The sequence below is a fragment of the Chelonoidis abingdonii genome, chromosome 4 (genome assembly GCF_003597395.2).
Source record: "Chelonoidis abingdonii isolate Lonesome George chromosome 4, CheloAbing_2.0, whole genome shotgun sequence".
Classification (NCBI taxonomy): domain Eukaryota; kingdom Metazoa; phylum Chordata; order Testudines; family Testudinidae; genus Chelonoidis; species Chelonoidis abingdonii.
In genome coordinates, this window is record NC_133772.1 from 47,105,828 (window position 1) to 47,125,319 (window position 19,492).

General features: G+C 41.4%; 1 protein-coding gene across 3 annotated transcripts in view; it reads right to left on the reverse strand.

The window, feature by feature from the left end:
• The window catches only part of NUCB2 (nucleobindin 2), a 54,909-nt gene extending 35,483 nt beyond the window's left edge, over positions 1-19,426 (reverse strand). Inside the window, exons 1-4 of one of the 3 annotated variants that reach the window (XM_032799239.2) lie at positions 19,223-19,414; positions 5,236-5,423; positions 2,499-2,669; positions 1,048-1,155 (exon numbers count right to left, since the gene is read on the reverse strand). In XM_032799239.2, the coding sequence (XP_032655130.1) occupies positions 1,048-1,155; positions 2,499-2,654 (264 nt within the window). In that variant the 5' untranslated portion in view covers positions 2,655-2,669; positions 5,236-5,423; positions 19,223-19,414. Of the gene's footprint in view, positions 1-1,047; positions 1,156-2,498; positions 2,670-5,235; positions 5,424-19,222 lie in introns of all 3 variants that reach the window. The other 2 variants (XM_032799238.2, XM_032799240.2) reach the window with 2 other exon arrangements.
• Positions 19,427-19,492: the final 66 nt, after the last annotated feature.

A 19,492-nucleotide genomic window follows, 5' to 3' on the forward strand; every position in this document is an offset into this window, starting at 1 on the left:
CCTTAGAGGTGGAAAAACCCCAGCCTTGGGCTGTGACTGCCCTGTTTGAGCAATTGGTCCTGAATTGGCACACTCAGTTGGGTCCCGCCAGAACTGCATCGTCACACCAGCCCCCAGGGGCTTGGCCAGGAATGGAGTGGATCCAAGAGGCTGTCAGACCCTAGCAGCAGCAGAGCTTTACATCAAAGGTAATGCAAGAGAAATGAAAGCTTAGTGCTCTTAAGGTGAGGCTGGGAAGAAGAGAGAATTTGGAGCAGCCAGCTGGACCTGGGGACTGGAGAAGGGCAGAGGAGGAGTGAACATAACCTAGGGTGGCAACAGCAGGAGAGAACAGAACACCAAGATGGTGGTTGGAGTGGTACCAGAAGTAGGGGTGCTGGGAAGAGAAGAGAACCACAGCTCAGTCTTTTTTTATTTTTCCCAAACACTGCCACCTTTATCACAAAACTTGAAAACAGTGCATTGTTCTCAATTCCCAGTGGCTTCAGGATCAGGCTTTTTTGTGTTTCTCTACCTCCCCCACTCATTTCCATGTCATTAAATTCACGTGTGCACCTTGCTTCCATCTGGGAGGGCAGAGAAGCCTCTCTACCATTGGCTCAGTATTGCTCTTTGTTGCCTGCCAAGTGATTCAGTGAGAGCTATGTGAAGAGCCATTTTGACGTTAATGAATTTTGTGCTGTTCCTTTTGAATTCCAAAGAATCCTAAAGAATTCTTAAGGCCTGACTTTCCATTTTGCAGGAGAACGCTAATAAATGTTTTCCAAAGCAAGATATCTGAATCTAGTTGTTTTATTAGTAGTTAGGTAGCAAATTAAAACCTCTTGGGAGACTGATATGGTACAGTTTCTTCAAAAAACAGAATATCTGTCCTGTAGCTGCAGAGATAAAGATCTCTTTAAATAATCTAATTTAAATTGTGTAAGCTAATGAAAAAGTAAAGGCAATACTCAAAAATTAAGACTAATAGAAAAATATGAAAGTATATCATTAATTTGTAGCTGTCTAAACTCGTCTTGATTAAATTCTATTGATCTTTGCACATACCTTTATTTCCTCTATATCAGCAGTCTGAAGTTTCTCTCTGAAATGTTTATCTGTTTCTAGGACATCTATCACTTGCTTGAGATATTCATCATAATAAAGCCCAGTATCCTTTAGGAAAAGAAGTTTAAGATTAGAAAAAAAATGCCTCCAAATGTTTTATTTTAATATAAATACAAAGATTTAATCTATTCACACACAATCCCAGACATCAGTAGTATTGAGCATAATGCACCGACTCAGTATATCAGCAATAAGATATGAATTTCTTTGCTTTGGTTGGTTTGCACAATTATCAAACACAAACTAGTTTCCTCTGTTCCCTTTTTGTTCTAGAAGTTGACAAAGGAATAAAGGCAGAGAGATTTAAGAAAGTACATCATGCACATTTGGGGCCTATCATGTACATTAAAGTTGTTTTATTTTAAATCTGTAATTTACTTGGTAGACAAATAGACCATAACAATTCAGAACATTTTCTCCTACAGGAGATTATCTCCTTGAGTTTCCACTTGCTGAGTTTACTAGGAATTCTTTTTTTAGGGAGCATAATGTGCCACTTCATTCCCATCCTGATAGAAGCGGCTGCCACAAGTTTGGCCTCCATAACCCGATATCCACTTCCAAGAATCATGCAGATCTTGGGGGAATGTACAGGACCATTGGAACAGAATTGATGGGTGCTCACTAGCTGGAGCTGCCCCAAGAGGGCACATCAAGCCAGCAAAAGTTTGTATGGCAGCAACCTATAGTTGCTAGAGGAGCCTAGCCAGCTAGAATTGAACCGTGCGGATACAGAATTACCCCTCTCCAAGATTTCATATTTAGTAGCAGGACTTCACTTGCAAAACAGCAATATTATTGTTTAATAACTCAAAGCTCTTACATGCACTTTGACAACGTGGAAAATGGAGTTGCCATGAAACAGACATTATCTCAGCTGTCATTTTGTGATATGGTCACCCACTGCATTTTGTTACTAGGAAAATTGTTTGCGAAAATCCTTCTGTATTTCCCCAATTTAACCCTATTCCACTCTCTGAGGTCCAAGTTGGGACCAGCATTCTTCCTGCCAAAGATGACTTGATGGAACTTCCTTTCAGCCTATTAATGCTACTTAGTCAGTTGGGAGAAGGTGTACAATAGGCATTGCCTCCCCTCAGGAGCTTTGTGCATTGCCTCTGTTACCTCCCGAGTCCTACCATATCAGGAAGAGAGAGATGGGAGCAGGTACTGAGCACTGAATATGGCCATCCCACATGGAAAGGTGAAATATTACTAGCTTCCCCTTAGAGTACAGCACCAACAAAGTTAATTATTATTTATTACAGCACCTAGGAGGACTAGTCATGGACAAATCTCAAAATGAAAAAAAATCAACAAGCTTGTTGTTGATAGAAAAAATATTGCCTTTTAGTATAAAGTAATTAATAAAATACCCTTCATTTACTTACTGGGGTTTCTATTTTTGCTCCTTCTACATGGGGTTCTCCTTGAACTTTTGTCTTGTCTATGTCTATAGGCACTGCTTCCAAACTGATCAGGAGACATGTCACCAGCAGAACACAATGTTGTGGTAGGACGGTTCTCCACCTCATCTGAAACATCATCTTCACGCACTAGAGCTAGGTTTTAACAGAAATAAACTAGGTTATTGGACAGAATAAACACATTCATATTAGCACCAGCAATAATCCTACTGATTATACATTACAAAGCCATCAAGGGACATTAGAGCCAAACAAGGTAAAAAAAATACTACTCAAGGATTATTTTAAAATCTTAACAGATTAATAATTAGACCTCACTAGGCTGTCAAAGTGGTAGTGATATTACATAGCTAGCATATGCAATGTAGCAAGTACCCTACTCACAGAGAGAGAAAAGATGAGGCATTATTACAAGGATTATTATATTGGCTTCTGTATGTTTTAAGTGAAGACTCTTTTAAATCTGCTGTGGTATTATCAGTAATTCTGTAAAATGGTTTGGGTGGCAATAAAATTTAGGATTTATACACTAATTTAGATGTTCAAAGTCCTGTACAATTGTCAGTTAGTTAGTGTGAAAGATACTATACAAAACAAGGTCCAGATACTACTCTCACTGAAAGCTTTCCAATGATCATAATGGGAACAGGATCAGGCCTCAGGAATTGTATAGGGAGTGTCCTGATTTTTGGGTCTTTTTTTCTTATATAGGTCCCTATTACGCCCCCCCAGTCCGATTTTTTCATATTTGCTGTCTGGTCACCCTAGTCACTTCTGAAGAGACCTTTAAATACAGATTTATTTGGGCATAAGCTTTCATGGGTAAAAAACCTCACTTCTTCAGATGGCATATGCAGAATAGATACATACAGATGTTAATACAGACAATCTTAAGTCTTTTGCTGAGGATATAAAGTGAGAAAGCTGCTAATGTATGTTATATACATCTTTTGTTGAGCATGTCACAGATTAAAAGGATCCTAAGGATTCACTGAGATTTTTTTTTTAATTTAAAGAAATCGGCAAAAAATGCCTGGCTGGAGTAGAGTAACTCTACTGAAGTTAGTGCACTAACTCTGACATTAGTCCTTGACATCTGGGAGGAGCTGCTGTTGCTGCTACCAATCATGCACTGAATGTGTTATTCAGTGTCAGCAGCTGTAGACAAAGTAGATCAGATTAACTTTTGCTGGATCATTCCCATAAAAAAATCGGAACTGATTTGCTGGGATCAGTAAATTAATTTCTAGCCTCAGCATAGTGTTGGTGACTTCTCTGTGGCCTGCAAAGGCTCTGAACAGTTGATGTGTGAGGCTGTTCACTGTTCTAAATATTTTTAGAGGTCTGAAGTGTCCTGATCATACAAAATGTGCAATAATTAAGATAATCAGATTTTTTTTTAAAAAACACTGTCTAACTTTACCATTTTAACAATACAATAATACAGATTCATTCTGAGGATCTTATTAACAACTATCAGACAGTAAATGGTTTGCACCCTCTTAAATTTGATGGCAGAATAGGCAAATGAGTATTTGTCCATACTTCTAAGTCATGACTTTTCAAAAAAACAAGCGCACACACACATACCATCCTTGGCTTTTGACATTGGGTAATTTTTGTGATTGAGGTGAGACTAAGCCATACACAGCTGCACAAAGTCCATTAACAATTTTAAGGGAATAATTAATGAGGAGGCACTTAGCAAGCAGCATATTGGAAACATGGACAACCAAGACTGATACACTTGCAATCAGCTCCCTTCCCAGTACTCATGTGCACTAGGCCACCAGGGCAGAATAGGCTAACTGGACAAAGGAAAAGAAGCAGCAGGAAAGCAACCCTATGTCTCTAGCTATAGAACAGTTTTTAACTGCAGTTATAACCTGTTAGTGGCAGTCTATCTTTACATACATGACTAATATTTGATTAGTAACAGTGGCAGCTAATCATGTGTCACTTGTGCCAGCAACCCCCTAAACTGGCCAGTGGCAGTCTCCCTGTAACCACTTTGTAATACTGTTGTCCTGTGAGCAAGACCCCGTTATTGTGCCTCATTACCTGATACTACTTCCTCCCAGAGTTCATTGCCCCATGTGCTGCTAATGCCACTCTTTTTGCATGTTCTCCAGTTCTATACCTAGTCCCTGCTGAGGCACGATGGACTACATACCCCAGATACAAACATGGTTAGGGAGCATAGTAGTTCAATGCACAAGCTGAGTTAACAAATGATTGCGTTGTGAATAAAAGTTATTGTTAGTGGAAAAAGCTCAACCATATTTGTGGCAACCAGTTCAGATAAAGTCACAAACTGGTTACAGAAACACAATTTTACTCATAATGTGGGCAAGCCCCTAAATGTTTCATTATAAACACAACCTCAGGGAACCTAATTACAAACCTGCTTCCAATTTATAGCATAGTCTGGACCATGACCATATAATCTAACTGCTGCAACCTTATATGGCCCAGTGTACGCTAGAAATTGGTTACCAGGCTTATTTTAGGTTAGAGGAGAATTGTGTTGAATAAAGTTTGCTGTAGGAGGTGTATTAATAGTGTAGATGGGGAGGTTTGGAGGGTGGTGAGAAAAAGGGTTAATTCTAAAGTTGTGTGATGCACAGCCATCAGAAAGCTTTCCTCCCTCCACCCTCACGGGAAAAAGTTAGGACAGACACTTGTTAAACGGAGTTGTCACCTCAGTACTTTTAAAGACAATCCTGGAGAAGAGCTGAATCTCAGAAATCCACTCTGAAATCAGCAGAGATGGTCAAATCCACAGTCAAATTGTAAAAACCACTTCCCTGAAAATTTTCCCCAAATGTGCTGCTTTGAGGGCAGCCTGGTGAACTGGACAAATGAAAGGGAGAAAGGAAGCAGGAAATCCTAGGAATAGACATGAACATAAGTTAAACACCAGAGCCTGAGGACATAGTAAGCACACTCTGATGCATCTTTTCAAAAGTGTTTCTTAAGGAGATTAGAAGAGCAAACATTTTAATTGTTCATGTAAAGAAACTGCACTCTTGTTTTCTATGATAAAGCTTTCTATGATATTTTGGGCCTTTAAAGATGTTTCCATAAATGTTAACGATACTAACTTAATATTGCCATAAGTCACTCTACATAAGTGTGTAGTTTTTTTAAAAAAGTTGCGCTGCCACTGACTCAATTTAGCCTTGCGCATGTCACTAAAGCCAACACTTACAACAGCGGTCTCTGATTGTGTGTGTGTGCACGCGCGCAGCGCAGCATAGTTTTAGCCTAATTTTCATAGCTGCTAAGCTTCAACTTGAAATTAATAGGAGGTGTAGATGCTTGGCAGCTTTGAAAATTAAGTCCTGAGCGTCTCAAGTTGAGCAATGAAAAATCAAAAGCTACAATTGTAAATTTTAGCTTTAACTTTCCAGGGAAACTGAAACATAAGGCAATTTACACTGCTGTTAACTAATGGAATTACTCTACCTTTCCACTGTTGTATCTGAGATCAGAACCTGGCCCATAGTTTGTGGAATGGGAATATTTTAATATCTATCCCACAGGACCAGATTAACTCTCCTGTGGGCCTGAGGCTATTAGATTTTGTGGGGCCCAAGTCTTTTTCCCAATTTAAAACAAAATGATCACAATTATGGCATCGAGGCTATTAACACTATAAACTTGCCTTTTAATTAACATAAAGCTGTTCTATGGCTACATTTTAGTCTTAAAACATGTAGACTATGGTTAAGTTAATTCAGAATAGCCTACATTTTACCTGAGAACAGCCATAATATTAGTTTCTTTCTGGTAGGGAGTTTGGGTGCCGGAGGGGGCTCCAGGCTGGAGCAGAGTGTTGGGATGAAGGAGAGAGTGAAGGCTCTGGGAGGTAGTTTGGTGCAGAAGGGGATTCTGACCTGGGGCAAGGGGTTGAGGTGTAAGAGTGGGTGCGAGGTGCAGGCTCCGGCCAGGAGGCGCTTACCACAGGCAGCTCCTGGCCGGTGGCGCAGCAGGGCTCAGGCAGGCTGCCTGCCTGCATGCCATTATCCCACACTGCTCCCAGAAGCAGCCGACTGCTGGCACATCTCTGCATGCCCCGGGAGGAAGGTGAACAGAGTGTCTCCATGTCTGCCTGTAAGTGCTGCCCTCACAGCTCATATTGGCCAGTTCCTGGCCAATGGGAGCTGCAGTGATGGTGCTGGGGGCAAAGGTAGCACATGGAGCTGCCCTCCACCTCTGCCAGGGGCTGCAGAGATGTGCCAGCAATCAGCTGCTTCCGAGAGCAGCGTGGGGTCACAGCATGTAGGCAGTCTGCCTGAGCCCTGCAGCCCCTGCATTAATCTGGCCCTGCTATCCCAAAGGTGTATTGTGAATGCTTGTACAGTGCTTTGAAGATGTAAAATGGTAGGTGAATATATACATGAAGCTTATTACATGTACTTTATGGATGAGTTTGGTACTATTACTCCCCTGATTTGCATTGCAGTCAAACGAAAACAAACAAATGAGGTTTCAAAGAACTGTCTTGACTTACAGTGACATCTGGAACTTGGAGTCCTATTTGTTTGTTCTAGGGGCAATATTTGCTAATACTTTGGAGAGCAATAATTAAGGCTATTGGTGTATCTTAGAATTGATTGCTGTTAAGATATCATGGTACAGGAGAGAGAATGGAAGAGTAAATATTTGGGTCCATATTTTCAAAAGGGCAGCCTCTTTTGCAGGCACAAATTCTGCCCACAAGATTTCCACATGAAGTTTTCAACCTACAACTGAATTTTAGTTGCAGTTCTGAGTATTTGCACCTGATTGTGAGTGCAAATCAGGTAGTTAGCCACATCAGTAATTAAATTTATATCTGCAGTTCATTTTGTGGATGCAGATATTGTTGGTGAAAATTGTGCATGTAAAAAGCATTCATAAAAATATACTCAATTTGGGGGAATATTTTCAACTTCTAAGAACCTTAAATATTTCATAGTTCTTTTTAGACTAGATATTTAGTTTGGGTGGGATGTTCAAAAGAAACTAAATAACTTAGGAGCACAAGTCCCACTGACTTTCAATGGTACTTGATTTCCTAAGCAAATTAGGTGTTCTTGAAAATTCCCACCCTCTGATTAAGTATTATCAGATAAGATATTGGAATGTGACCTGATCCTCCCTGTATCTGTCCCATCTACCTGACATGATGCAGTGCTTTGAAAACCAGGCGATCAAAAGAAGGTGCAAATTGCTGGGTCAGACCTTTTTGCCTTTTTAGGTAGATAACCTGCACTGCAGCATTCCAACGATAGCATAATCTTAGAGAGACAAGGTGGGTGAGGTAATATCTTTTATTGGACCAAATTCTGTTGGTGAAAGAGAAGTTGGTCCAATAAAAGATATTACCTCACCTACGTTGTCTCTAATATCCTGGGACCAACACAGCTGCAGCTACACTGCATACAACAATGGATAGTATGATAGTTTAGCCTAAACTGAAAAACCTGTAGGTGTGGGAAAAAGTTAAAATTATGGAGAAGCTGAAATGGATGGACAAGAAAGTCACAGATCAGTTGCCACTGACTGCAGAACTTGAGTTTTAACAGTGGGTTTTGTAATGCTTCCTGGGGGTACCCGGGTGCTATAAGTCACCTCGCTACCACCTGAACTTAGCAATAGTAAGCCTTGTTTGTGCCTTCCAGGGGTCAGCTCCCCGACTCCACCAGCCACAGGCAACACAAACACCACCTCTAGGCCTATACAGGCCCTGCTCTCTCTCTCTCTCCTACAGGTCAACAATAGGCACACTACAACTTTGAGCCCTCCAAGCATCTCTCTCTTAGGGTCCAGCCCCTGTTCCACTGGACTCTCACAGTATTCACATTTGCTGCTTCCAAAGAATCAGTACTCCCAGGTTACAGTTACACTTAAGGAAACTTCTTTGCTTAATACAGAGCACATAGACATGGTTACAGTGAAAACGAGTAAAAGTTTTATTTAGCAAGGTATAGAGGTAAAATAATAGCAACTAGAAGTACTGGACACAAATGTTCACAAAGAAAATAAAAAATCATAACAAGCGTTCTAGGATCCAGATTCCCTTAACTGGATACTTTCCTGTTTTATAGAGCAATATTCACCCAAAGTCCTTCCAGCTTTTTACAACCAAGCTTGGCTGTGACCCTCCTTTCGTAAGACACACTGTTAGATTGCTTTCTCAGTGAAGGATCCAGGGTGTACCTCTGTACCCCCAGATATACCCCAGCAATCTGCTGTCTTTACTCAGGATCTCCCTTCCTCTGTTTATTTTCTCCTGTAAATTTTCTCTCTTGGACAGTTTCAGTGTCTCTTGATTAGCATTTTGCTCAGTATGCAAACAGGCATCCAGTGTGACATACAATGGCCAATACATACATGACCAGATAAAGAGAGAAGTGTCTGTTACCTCATGCTTAAAAAGAACTGAGAGATGTCAGCTCCTGGTTACCTGCCTTAAGAACATTTTCAGTAAGACACAACTCCTTAAATATTATCCATTCATACATTTTACAATGATTATGACAACCAGTGGACTACCAGTTCTCAGAAGAGACCTCAAATGCCACCTTTTTGCATATATCCAACACAGGAGATCCCTGTAAAACTCCATGCAAATCTGGAGCCCTCTGCTATTGGCAGCAAGAGGTTCTGGGGTCACAGGTTTCCAGGAGTAGAAGGAACCCAACTGCTTACACAAATCTAGTGGTCAGGATTCCTGGTTTTCACCCAGGTGGCCTGAGTTCAATTCCCAGTGTGCGAATAATGTACACAAACTGAATATTTTAAAATATTAGTCAAATGTGATTGATTACTAAAATAGCAAATATTCTTAACCTGATCAAAACAGTCACCAGATTCAGAGGCATCTTGGCATGAGATTACATTTATCAAATTATGCATGCAGGAATAGCTGACTAAATTATGAGTCAGTCTTTAGAGTTGGACAGTCTCTACTGTGAGTCACTGAAACAACTCTATTGTGTAACACATAACAAAAGAGGTAAAACAAGCTAATGGAAACCTTTGACGTTGAGCAAAGATATTAGGCAAAAGGAGAGAGCTATACTTCATAGAATCATAGGACTAGAAAGGATGTTGAGAAAATTCTAATGTCTTAAGAAAATGTTATGGTGTAGATAGTATACAGCGCATCTTTAAAAAATATTTAAATACGTAGGCAATAAAATGAACAAAATGGATATAATTACACTAACATAACCTAGGTGTTGTGGATCTTTGGTCCCAAATATATAAATCTCCACCAGCTGAGAGAGATCAATGGAAAAAGAAAATTGTGTTACGATCGGAAATGAGTTTGAATACCCTCCACTCACCAAGTTGTAGAGAACAAGCTTAGAAATAAATCTTTAATTACCTTTAAGGAATTATACCCCCATTACACTCAGTGATATCCTACAGCACATTCTTGTTTAATATACTAATCTGAGCTTGTCTGTTTTCATTTTTTTTCAAGCCTGCTTTCATTTTTGCTGTTCATTGTTCAGACTTAGATCATCTTTGTATCTAGGCCTGTTACCAGAGGGGTACATAAGAGATAATCACCAACTTCTGGTCAAGTCTCATTTCATCCAGCGGATTTGCAAGTATCTGTTGGAAACTAGGGCCTTGTTTACACCACCACTTTACAGCGCTGCAACTTTCTTGCTTGTGTGAAAAAACGTACCCCTGAGTGCTGCAAGTTTCAGCGCTGTAAAGTGGTGGTGTAGACAGTGCACCAGCGCTGGTAGCTACTCCCTTCGTGGGGTGGGATTGTTTTTTTGTTTGTTTGTTTTTTGTTAAAGCACTGGGAGCGAGCTCTCCCAGTGCTGGTGCCACAACTACACAGCCAAGTTAAAGAGCTGCCACAGCAGTGCTTTAACATTTCTAGTGAAGACATGCCCTCAGTATGTTACACAAAGTAAAAAGCAGTTAGTTTTGACCCTCATTCTTCACTTAAGCAGGAATCATATAATTGTTTATGGTTTAAAAAGAACATGTACAAGCCTGTCAAATTCACTAACAGTGTAGACAAAAAAAATCAATAATATTCCAGTCTTTAGTCACTGATTGTTAAGGAAATATATGAATACTTGCTTTGTTTTGTCAGCAAGGATATTCAGTATTCCTCAAAAGACACTAAAATTGTTATCTAGATTTAAAATGCTACATATTTGCATTATTTGTCATGTTAGTCACTAAATTTGCCGTCAAATATGATAGTACTGTATTAAAGCAATAGAAAAAAATCCACTGGCAAGATGAATGCAATTTACAAAACTATGCCAAAGAGGTGGCACATGAAAGAGCTTTACTAAAGAACCATCATAATATTGATGTAAAAAACCGAAAGATCTATCTGATAGTTACTTTCCAAATGAACTAAAAGTATTCCAGTCCTAGAGGAGTAACAGAATAAAAGTTTCTTCTTGCAATACACAAAGAGAGCTACTTACAAAAGTATTAATATAAAAATTACAAATTAAAGTCCATAAAGAGACCAAATACTCTAAGCTTTCACTGAAAACTAAACATGCTTCTAAGCATTAAGTCACAGAGTTGTTTTTTTTAAATCTAGAATGAAATCTAAAAGAGTGAGCTATTCAACAAAAGAGAACTGCTAATGTGAAAAAAAGTTTGTAAAAGAAAATAAACCAGACTCCACATTACAGCACTCCTGCTCCCACTGAAGTCGGTGACAAACTCCTATTGACTTCAATAGGAATAGAATTGGAGTTTTGCATGTCAAGAATTGTGGCCTATGGGAAATCACTACAAAACATATTCTCAGGTGCTTCAAAGCATGTTTCGGTGACTCTAACATAGCAAAAAAAAACAAAACACACCTCTGCAGGACTATATCTTAATTAAACAAATACAAAATATTTTACTTTGCATGCCTAAACATTTCCTTTTGAGTATTTAATTAACAATTAGCAACTGGAAAACAGAATAGCTCCAATCCTGAAAACAGTATCTCTTTATAACAATACTGCCAATCTCCTTGGAGAAGTAACGCGCAAAGCCAAGTTCTCAAAAACTGAGGCTCACTAATATTTGTATAACAACATCTGTGCACACAATGATGGCAACATGTGTAAACTTGACAGCTGAATAGCCAGGTATGCAACAGAATAGCAAAGGATCCTAACTGGCAGTATGTATGTGCACATTTGCCAGATTGTCTTTGCACTCCTAGTAAATGTGCACATGCATCTAGGCTTAATATGGGACACACACATGGGTTTCTACACTAGAAAATCTGACCCATAACTGTTTCATCTGATGTGGAAGCAATAAAGCACATGATTAGTGATGCCAGCCATCTTGGTTATATCCAGAATCATGCTATGATTTCATACTTTATTACTATACTTTGGAGAGGAGCATTACTTGATGAAATGATAAGTAGTAGATCTACCTACAAGTCTTTTAAATTCAGGACCGGTAAGCTAAGAACTCCTAAACATTAATCTCAATTATTAAAAAGACCCCTTCTGTAGCCCTGGGCAAGTCACTTAGGCCCAGACCCACAAAAAGGACTTAGGTACCTAACTCCTCACTTAAGGTGCTTCAACCCAAATTTAAGAACCTCTGAGATTCTCAGAACCCTTACTCAGCTGCTCACTAAAGACCTGTAGCTGTCTGAAATCCCTTGGCACCTATGCTTTCACCATAAAAGTCCCCTAAGCATATAAATTTCTGCCACTGGGCATAGGTGCAACACATCTCACAACTAAGCCCCAGTGAGATCCTCAAACTAGGTGAAGATAGGTGGGGAGAATGCCTATCTTGCTTCTGGGTCCCAAACTAGTAGGTGTGTTCTAAGTGTGCCTATTGGATCAGGGCCCCTACAAAATCTGGTCAGAAGAGGAGATGATGGCAACAGTGATTCCTCCTTTTTAACTTTTAGCCCAGGGTTAGCACAACTCACCTGGGATGTCAGAGACCAGGATTCAATTCCTCCTTCTGCCTAATGGGAAGCAAGGATTTGAACATGGGTCTTCCAGCTCTCAGAAGAAGGCCCTAACCTCTAGGACATTCTGATGCAGGTTTAGCTTAATTTCTCCTGTTGAAGCTTATCCATTTTGGATAAATACTTATAGTCATTGGGCCAGAGAAAGTGAGAATGACTTTACCCTGGGGACTAAGGACACTTATCGGGGGGGACGGAGACCCAGGATCCAGTCCCCCTGCTCCAGTGACTATTTACTTACCCAAAGTGCAACAGCATCACAGGAACCCACAATATCCCAGAGCCCAGTGGTTAGGGCACTGTCCTGAGATGTAGGAGGCCTTCATTCAATCCTTTTATTCCCATCAGGCAGATGAGGGAATTGAAGCTGGTGTCTCCCACATCCCAGGGGAGTGCTCTAACCACTGGTCTAAGAGTTATAAGTGAGGTGGCAATACCACAGTGTACTCTTGTTCCATTTAAATTATAAGTTTTTTGGGGCAGCAACCATCTCTTATCTACCTTCACAGAGCACTTTGTAAGGTATTTTTTTATATTAAAACTATTCTTAATAAATACAAAAGTAGCATTATAATTTTCCCCTATATGTTTATTTTTTCTTGGTTTTTATGTTTTTTGCTTTGTCATCTTCCACAGGTTTTCACAGCATCTTCTTATCTGTCCTTCCTTCCCAATGGCTGCTGTCCAAAGCTGATTCATCCTTTCAACTTGTTCTCCATGGTGGCTAACTCTTCTTAGACATTCAGCAGAAATAACATGCCTTATTCTTTTTGTAAAGCACAACATACATTGACAGCACTATACATAGTCATAAAATACATAAGCCTGTTTACTAAACTGCTATTTATTATGTAGAAAAACGTCTGGACTTGATTACACTTGACAGTGTTCTAACGAGATAAAAATAGTTTAACTCTTCAAGTGACATTTAAATTATACATTGTAAGAGCCAAATCCTGGTCCCACTCAAGTTAATGTAAGTTTTGTCATCAACTTCAATAGGAGCAGGATATGGCACTAAATGTTCTACAGTGTTTTTGGTCATAGGCAAGCAGTTCCAGAGCCAGAATGCTCCCCAATAGTACCTATAGGGATGTAGATTGTGTAGTATGTATATTACAAAAGCTTCTGTGATTTATTTTGGCTACTGAGCAAATAAATAAAAAGACAGACCTACAAGACATCACTAGGCAAACATCTTTGATGTACAGAAGTTCAATTTACAGCAACCCTGATAAGGGCTTTTAAGTTAGCAATGAACTACATTATCTTTTTTTATTAAAACATTTGTTTAGTCAGCATATCGCTAGAAATATGGGTCAATATTTTCATATCTGTGATATGTAAAATAAGTTTGTGATAGTAAGCCAAATGTTTCCCTTTTACCTGTACAACTACGATTGCACTGGAGTTGTATAGATGCATCTGAGGTCTAGAATATCTAAAAAACCTAAATGGTTTATTATAACACTTAATTTATATTAGCTAATGCTTTATATTCAGAAACACTACAGTCAACTTGCTGAAGTCTTCCCTTAGAGAAATCTTATTTTAAAATGACTATGAGCCCAGATTTTGGTTTTGTACACAATTTCTTGTGCCAACGTAAAGATTACCTAACAATCCACATAACATCAAGCCACAACTAACAAATTTATACTAACAGCTTTTGTATCGGATATTAAAACTGCTTTTTAATCAAACCTTCCATTAAGTAAATAAATTAGACACACAAATTGCATGCATAACACTCAGTGTTAGTGAAAGTTATGTACAGACCAAAGGGGGAGAATGCAATCCTTAATTTTATTTCCGTGCTTTTATTGGTCTGTGATGCCATATTGCTTAAACATAGGTTTGGGTGTTCATAACCTTTATTTTCATAATAATCAATTCTGAACGACTTTTATTATTTGATTCCATAGACATGGTGGGATAGCTCGCATACCTGGAGCACTGCCATGGATGGGTATAAGCTGTTCAGGAAGGATAGGCAGGGGCGAAGAGGGGGAGGAGTAGCGCTGTATGTAAATGCCCAGGACTAGGCTAGGGGCGAGAGAGGGGAGGAGTAGCGCGTATGTTAACACGAGCTCAGGTTATGAATGCTTCAGAGCATCCACTACGAAAAGCTGAATGCGCCAGTACTGAAAGTCTTTGGGTTAAAAGTTTAGAGGGCATGTCACAGGAGGGATGTTATGGTGACCAATGGTCCTGCCTACAGAACCACCAGACCAGAAAGAAGAGGTGGATTGAGGGCTTTTACAAGACAACTAAGAATAGAAGTCTGCGTAGATTAACAGGCCCTGCGTTTCATGGGAAGACTTCAAATATTCCTGATATCTGCTGCCAGAGAAATAACCAGCAGTGCCACAGGCAATCCAGGAAGTTTTTGGAGAACGATCAAGCTTGAGGACAACTTCCTGTAAATGCTGGGCAGGAACCACGAGGGGCCTTGCAGCCTCTCGACCTTCTCCTGCTCAACAACAGAGAAACATTTGATCGGGGAAGTAAAGGGTGGAACGGCAACCTTGGCAGCAGTGATTTCATGGTTTACTCATGGTAGAGTTTGAGCCCTGGTCAAAAAGGAAGGAAGGAGGAGAAGCAGAACGCAAACCCTGGATTTCAGAAAAGCGGATTTTATAGCTCCCTTAGAGAAATGATGGGCAGCATTCCCTGGGAAGCTGAACTGAAGGGGATGGGGTGTCCAGGAGAGCTGGCAGTTTTTTAAAGAAACCAATGCCAAGAAGCACAGGAAAATACCATACCGATGTGCAGAAAGAGAACAGCAAGCGTAGAAAGTGCCAGCATGCTTAACAGGGAACTCAGTGGTGAGCTGAAGCAAAGAAGGAAGCTTACAAAAATGGAAGCTTGGACAGATGACTGGGGAGGCATATAGATTATTTGCTCGGGGCCTGCAGGGATAGAATCAGAAGAAGGCCAAATGGGAATTTGAGTTTGAATACTAGCAAGGGATGTGAAGGATAATAGGAAGGGGTTTTACAAGTATGTAAGCAACAAGAAGAGGACTAGGGATGGTGTAGGTCCCTTACTCAATGAGGCAGGTATCCTAGTGGTGGAGATATGGAAAGGCTGAAGTACTCAATTCCTTCTTCACTTCAGTCTTTACGGGACAGGGATCAACTCCCAGACTACTACACTGTGGGAACGCAGAGGAGGAGGAGGAGGAACGCAGCAGCCACTGTGATAGGGATCAGGTTAGGGACTACTTAAAGACGTTAGACGTGCAGCAAGTCTATGGGACCGGACGAACTGCATCCGAGGGTGCTGAGGGAGTTATCTGATGTGATTGCAGAGCCGTTGACCATTATCTTTGAAAATTCATGGCGAACAGGAGAGGTCCCAGAGGTCGACTGGAAGAAGCAATATAGTACCTATCTTTAAGAAAGGGAAAAAGGAAGATCCAGGGAACTACAGACCAATCAGGTCTCACCTCAATCCCTGGAAAATCATGGAGCAGCGTGCTGAAGGAATCCATCCTGAAACACTTAGAGGAAACAAGGTGATCAGAAGCAGTCAGCATGGATTCACCAAGGGTAAATCATGCCTGACCAACCTGATTGCTTTCTACATGAGATGACTGGACTTGTGGATGGGGGCAAAGCTGTTGATGTTGTTTACCTTGACTTTAGTAAGGCTTTTGACACGGTTTCCACAGCATTCTCATCAGCAAACTAGAGAAGTATGGGTTGGAGAATGGACTGTGAAAGTGGATAGAAAAATGGTTGAATCAACGGGCTCAGGCGGTAGGTATCAATGGCACACCTCTCTAGTTGGCAACCTGGAGTAACAAGTGGTGTGCCCCAGGGGTCTGTCTTAGGGCCGTTCTATTCAATGTCTTCATTAATGATCTTGATGATGGGATAGCTTGCACATTAAGTAAATTTGCAGATGACACCAAGTTGGGGGGCCAGTGGTGGACACGCTGGAGCCGGCAGGGATAGGATTCAGGGGACTTAGACAAAATGGAGAAAGTGGGCCACAAGAAACCTCATGAGTTCAACAAGGACAAGTGCAAAGTCCTGCACTTAGGACAGAAAAACCCCATGCACTGCTACAGGCTGGGGACTGTTTGGCTTAAGTAGCAGTGCTGAAGAAAGGATCTTTGGGGTTATTTACGGGTAGATGGAAAAAAGTTGAACATGAGCCTACAGTGTGCTCTTGTAGCCAAAAAGCTAATAGCATACTGGGCTGTATTAGTAGGAGTGTTGCCAGCAGATCGAGGGATGTGATTATTCCCTCTATTCGGCACTGGTGAGGCCGCATCTGAGACTATTGTGTCCAGTTTTGGGCGCCACACTACAAAAGGAACGTGGAACAATTGGAGAGAGTCCAGCGGAGGGCAACAAAAATGATTAGAGGAGGATGGAGCACATGACTTATGAAGAGAGACTGAAGGAACTGGGCTTATTTAGCCTGCAGAAGAGAAAGACTAAGGGGGATTTGATAGCAAACCCTAACCCTTGTTCAACTACTTGAAGGGATGCTCAAGGAGGAGGGAGCTAGGCTGTTCTCAGTGGTGACGTTCGTCTGTGAGGACAGAACAAGGAGCAATGGTTTGAAGTTGCAGTTGCGGAAGTCGAGGCTGGATTATTAGAAAAAAAAACATGCTTTCTGACTAGGAGAGTGAGTGAAGTATTGGAATGGGTTACCTAGGGAGGTGGTATAGAATCTCCATCTTTAGAGCTATTTAAAGTCCGGCTAGACCGCACCCTGGCTGGGATTATTTAGGGAAAATGGTCCTGCCTTTAGCAGGGGGTTGGACTAGATGACCTCGTGAGGTCCCTTCCAACCTTTTGATTCTATGATTCTATGATTCTAAGTTTCACATACAAATGGGAAAATCTAGCCCTTATGCAGAGATTGTGTACTGTAGAACTAGAGCAGTTCTGTTGCATAATGGGTGTACTGCCTGCATGGTACCTTGCTCCGTACAAGTTCCCTGTGTGGTAACCTACCAGATGGGGTGGAGTGGAGCATGTGGATTTTATCCTCACCCCTTGTGTGGGGTATTGTGTAATGCCCAAAACTATTCCAGAAATTGGGCCTGAGTAAACTTTAAGGAATGGTTCCTCAGTTGCTATATAGCCTTCGGAGTAAAAGTCTGGGCTTCTCTGGGTTGGGGATCTGGGCCACTGCAGGACCATTTTGATTATTTATTTAAGTAAACCATCTTCATGTCATCTCATTCAATAGTAAACTCGAACAATTTCTCAGCTACTATGTTTTCAGCTTGAAAATACTGGATGCTATCTTTCCCGCAAATAATATTTACATCCCAGGTAGTGCCAATGTAAACCACCTTCCACCCACACTGAAATGCGTCACACACCCACACTGTTCTGAAAGCCACACAGTTGTGTTCTTGTGAAAGTTTGAAAAGAAAGTGACATTTTCATAGACATGATTAAACTTTTTCTTCTGTAATATTTCCTTTGCATACTTGGTTAGCCTTAAACTACAGTATTCTACCTTAGCTGCCCAAAACAACAGTAGCACGCTTGTAAGCTGTAGCAGTTTGGACCATTAGGCTATAAAATTGTAGTATTTTTAAGAGCAGCAGCTTTGGGGATTTTCGGTTTTCTGGAAGAACTGGAAAACCACAGCCCCACTGTGATTGCACAATAAACGGTCAATCAACTGTCATCTGCTACAGAGCAAGCAACCATCCTGCTACTATGTTAAAACTAGCTCTGCTTACACACACACCCATGGGTTACTCAAGTGTCATTTCTTCAAACCTACTTCTTCAATGGGGATTGCATAGATGAGTAAGGACTATTTGCATCAGAAGGTGAGGGATCAGTCCCTAAGAATAGCTGATAGTTATCTAAAATTTCCTTGCTATCCAAAAAAGTCTCATTCTGTGACATGTACTAAAAATTCTCTCATCCATCTAGTCTATTTTGGATAAAGTAGTGTAACATACTGACACAATATAACATATGTATCCATTTTCAATACACACGTTTTCTGCTCATAGGGTAGAGCCAGCTGTGCTTATCTATAGCGTAGAGTAGGAGCTTGGCCATGCAGGTTCATTAGTGTGCATTGTAGCGACAGGCAACAAGATAAGCACCTATATTTTATTTCAGCTATTTGGTAGCACACCAGGCCTGCAGCTGTTTTTTTTTTTTTTTAAACGCTCTTGGTCCTTTTCCTCAACTTGTAGGAGAAGAGGAAAAGGAGTTTTTCAGAAAATCCCACAAATGAAATCAACATGAGACACATTAGACCACAGCACCTGCCAATGCAGGATTGCTTCGTCCCAGTTCTGCAGCACTTTTCCCCAGTGCTAGGGCTGCCACTGCCTTCCCAGGGAAGCCTGCACCCCAAGTGGGCAGACCTCAGTAAGTTTTACTGAGCTTAAACCTAAATTTTCTTTTGACCCAGCCAGACCCCATTACACCCACCTCAGCCTGTCCTGTCCTGCCATTCAGATCCTCCAAGTCCCCCTGGAGAGTATCACAGTCCCATCCTTAGACATCATTTGAACACACCACAACTCTGCGGTCTTCTTGTAAACGCTACTGCTCCCCAGTAATCTAGCTGGGCAAGAGGTGCTGCTAACCACAGGGTGGGGAAACCTCGCGTGGGGACTGGTCACGCAGGACCGGGGTGCCTAACGGCAGGAGGACCTCGCAGAGCCCTGCACGCAACCCCTTTCCGCGCCCAGGCTCGGGGATCTCACCTTTCTCTCTCTCTGGTCCCCAGGGGCAGAATCCAACGCTGGGGGAGCAGCCTCCAGAGACCTCTCTTGCAGGGACCGTGCCGGGCAAGGCTCCGCAGCCGCTCCTGACAGCACGAGCAGAATCCTCCGGCTCCCCTCGCTGCTTCGCCCGCACCCCCAGCAGCAGCTGTCCTGCAGACCCCGCTCCGGTTCCTATAGCAATAGGTCCCGCCTCCGGGGCAGCCCCGATTGACGGCGCCTGACTCCCTTCTGGGCATCGCGTAGGGTTCT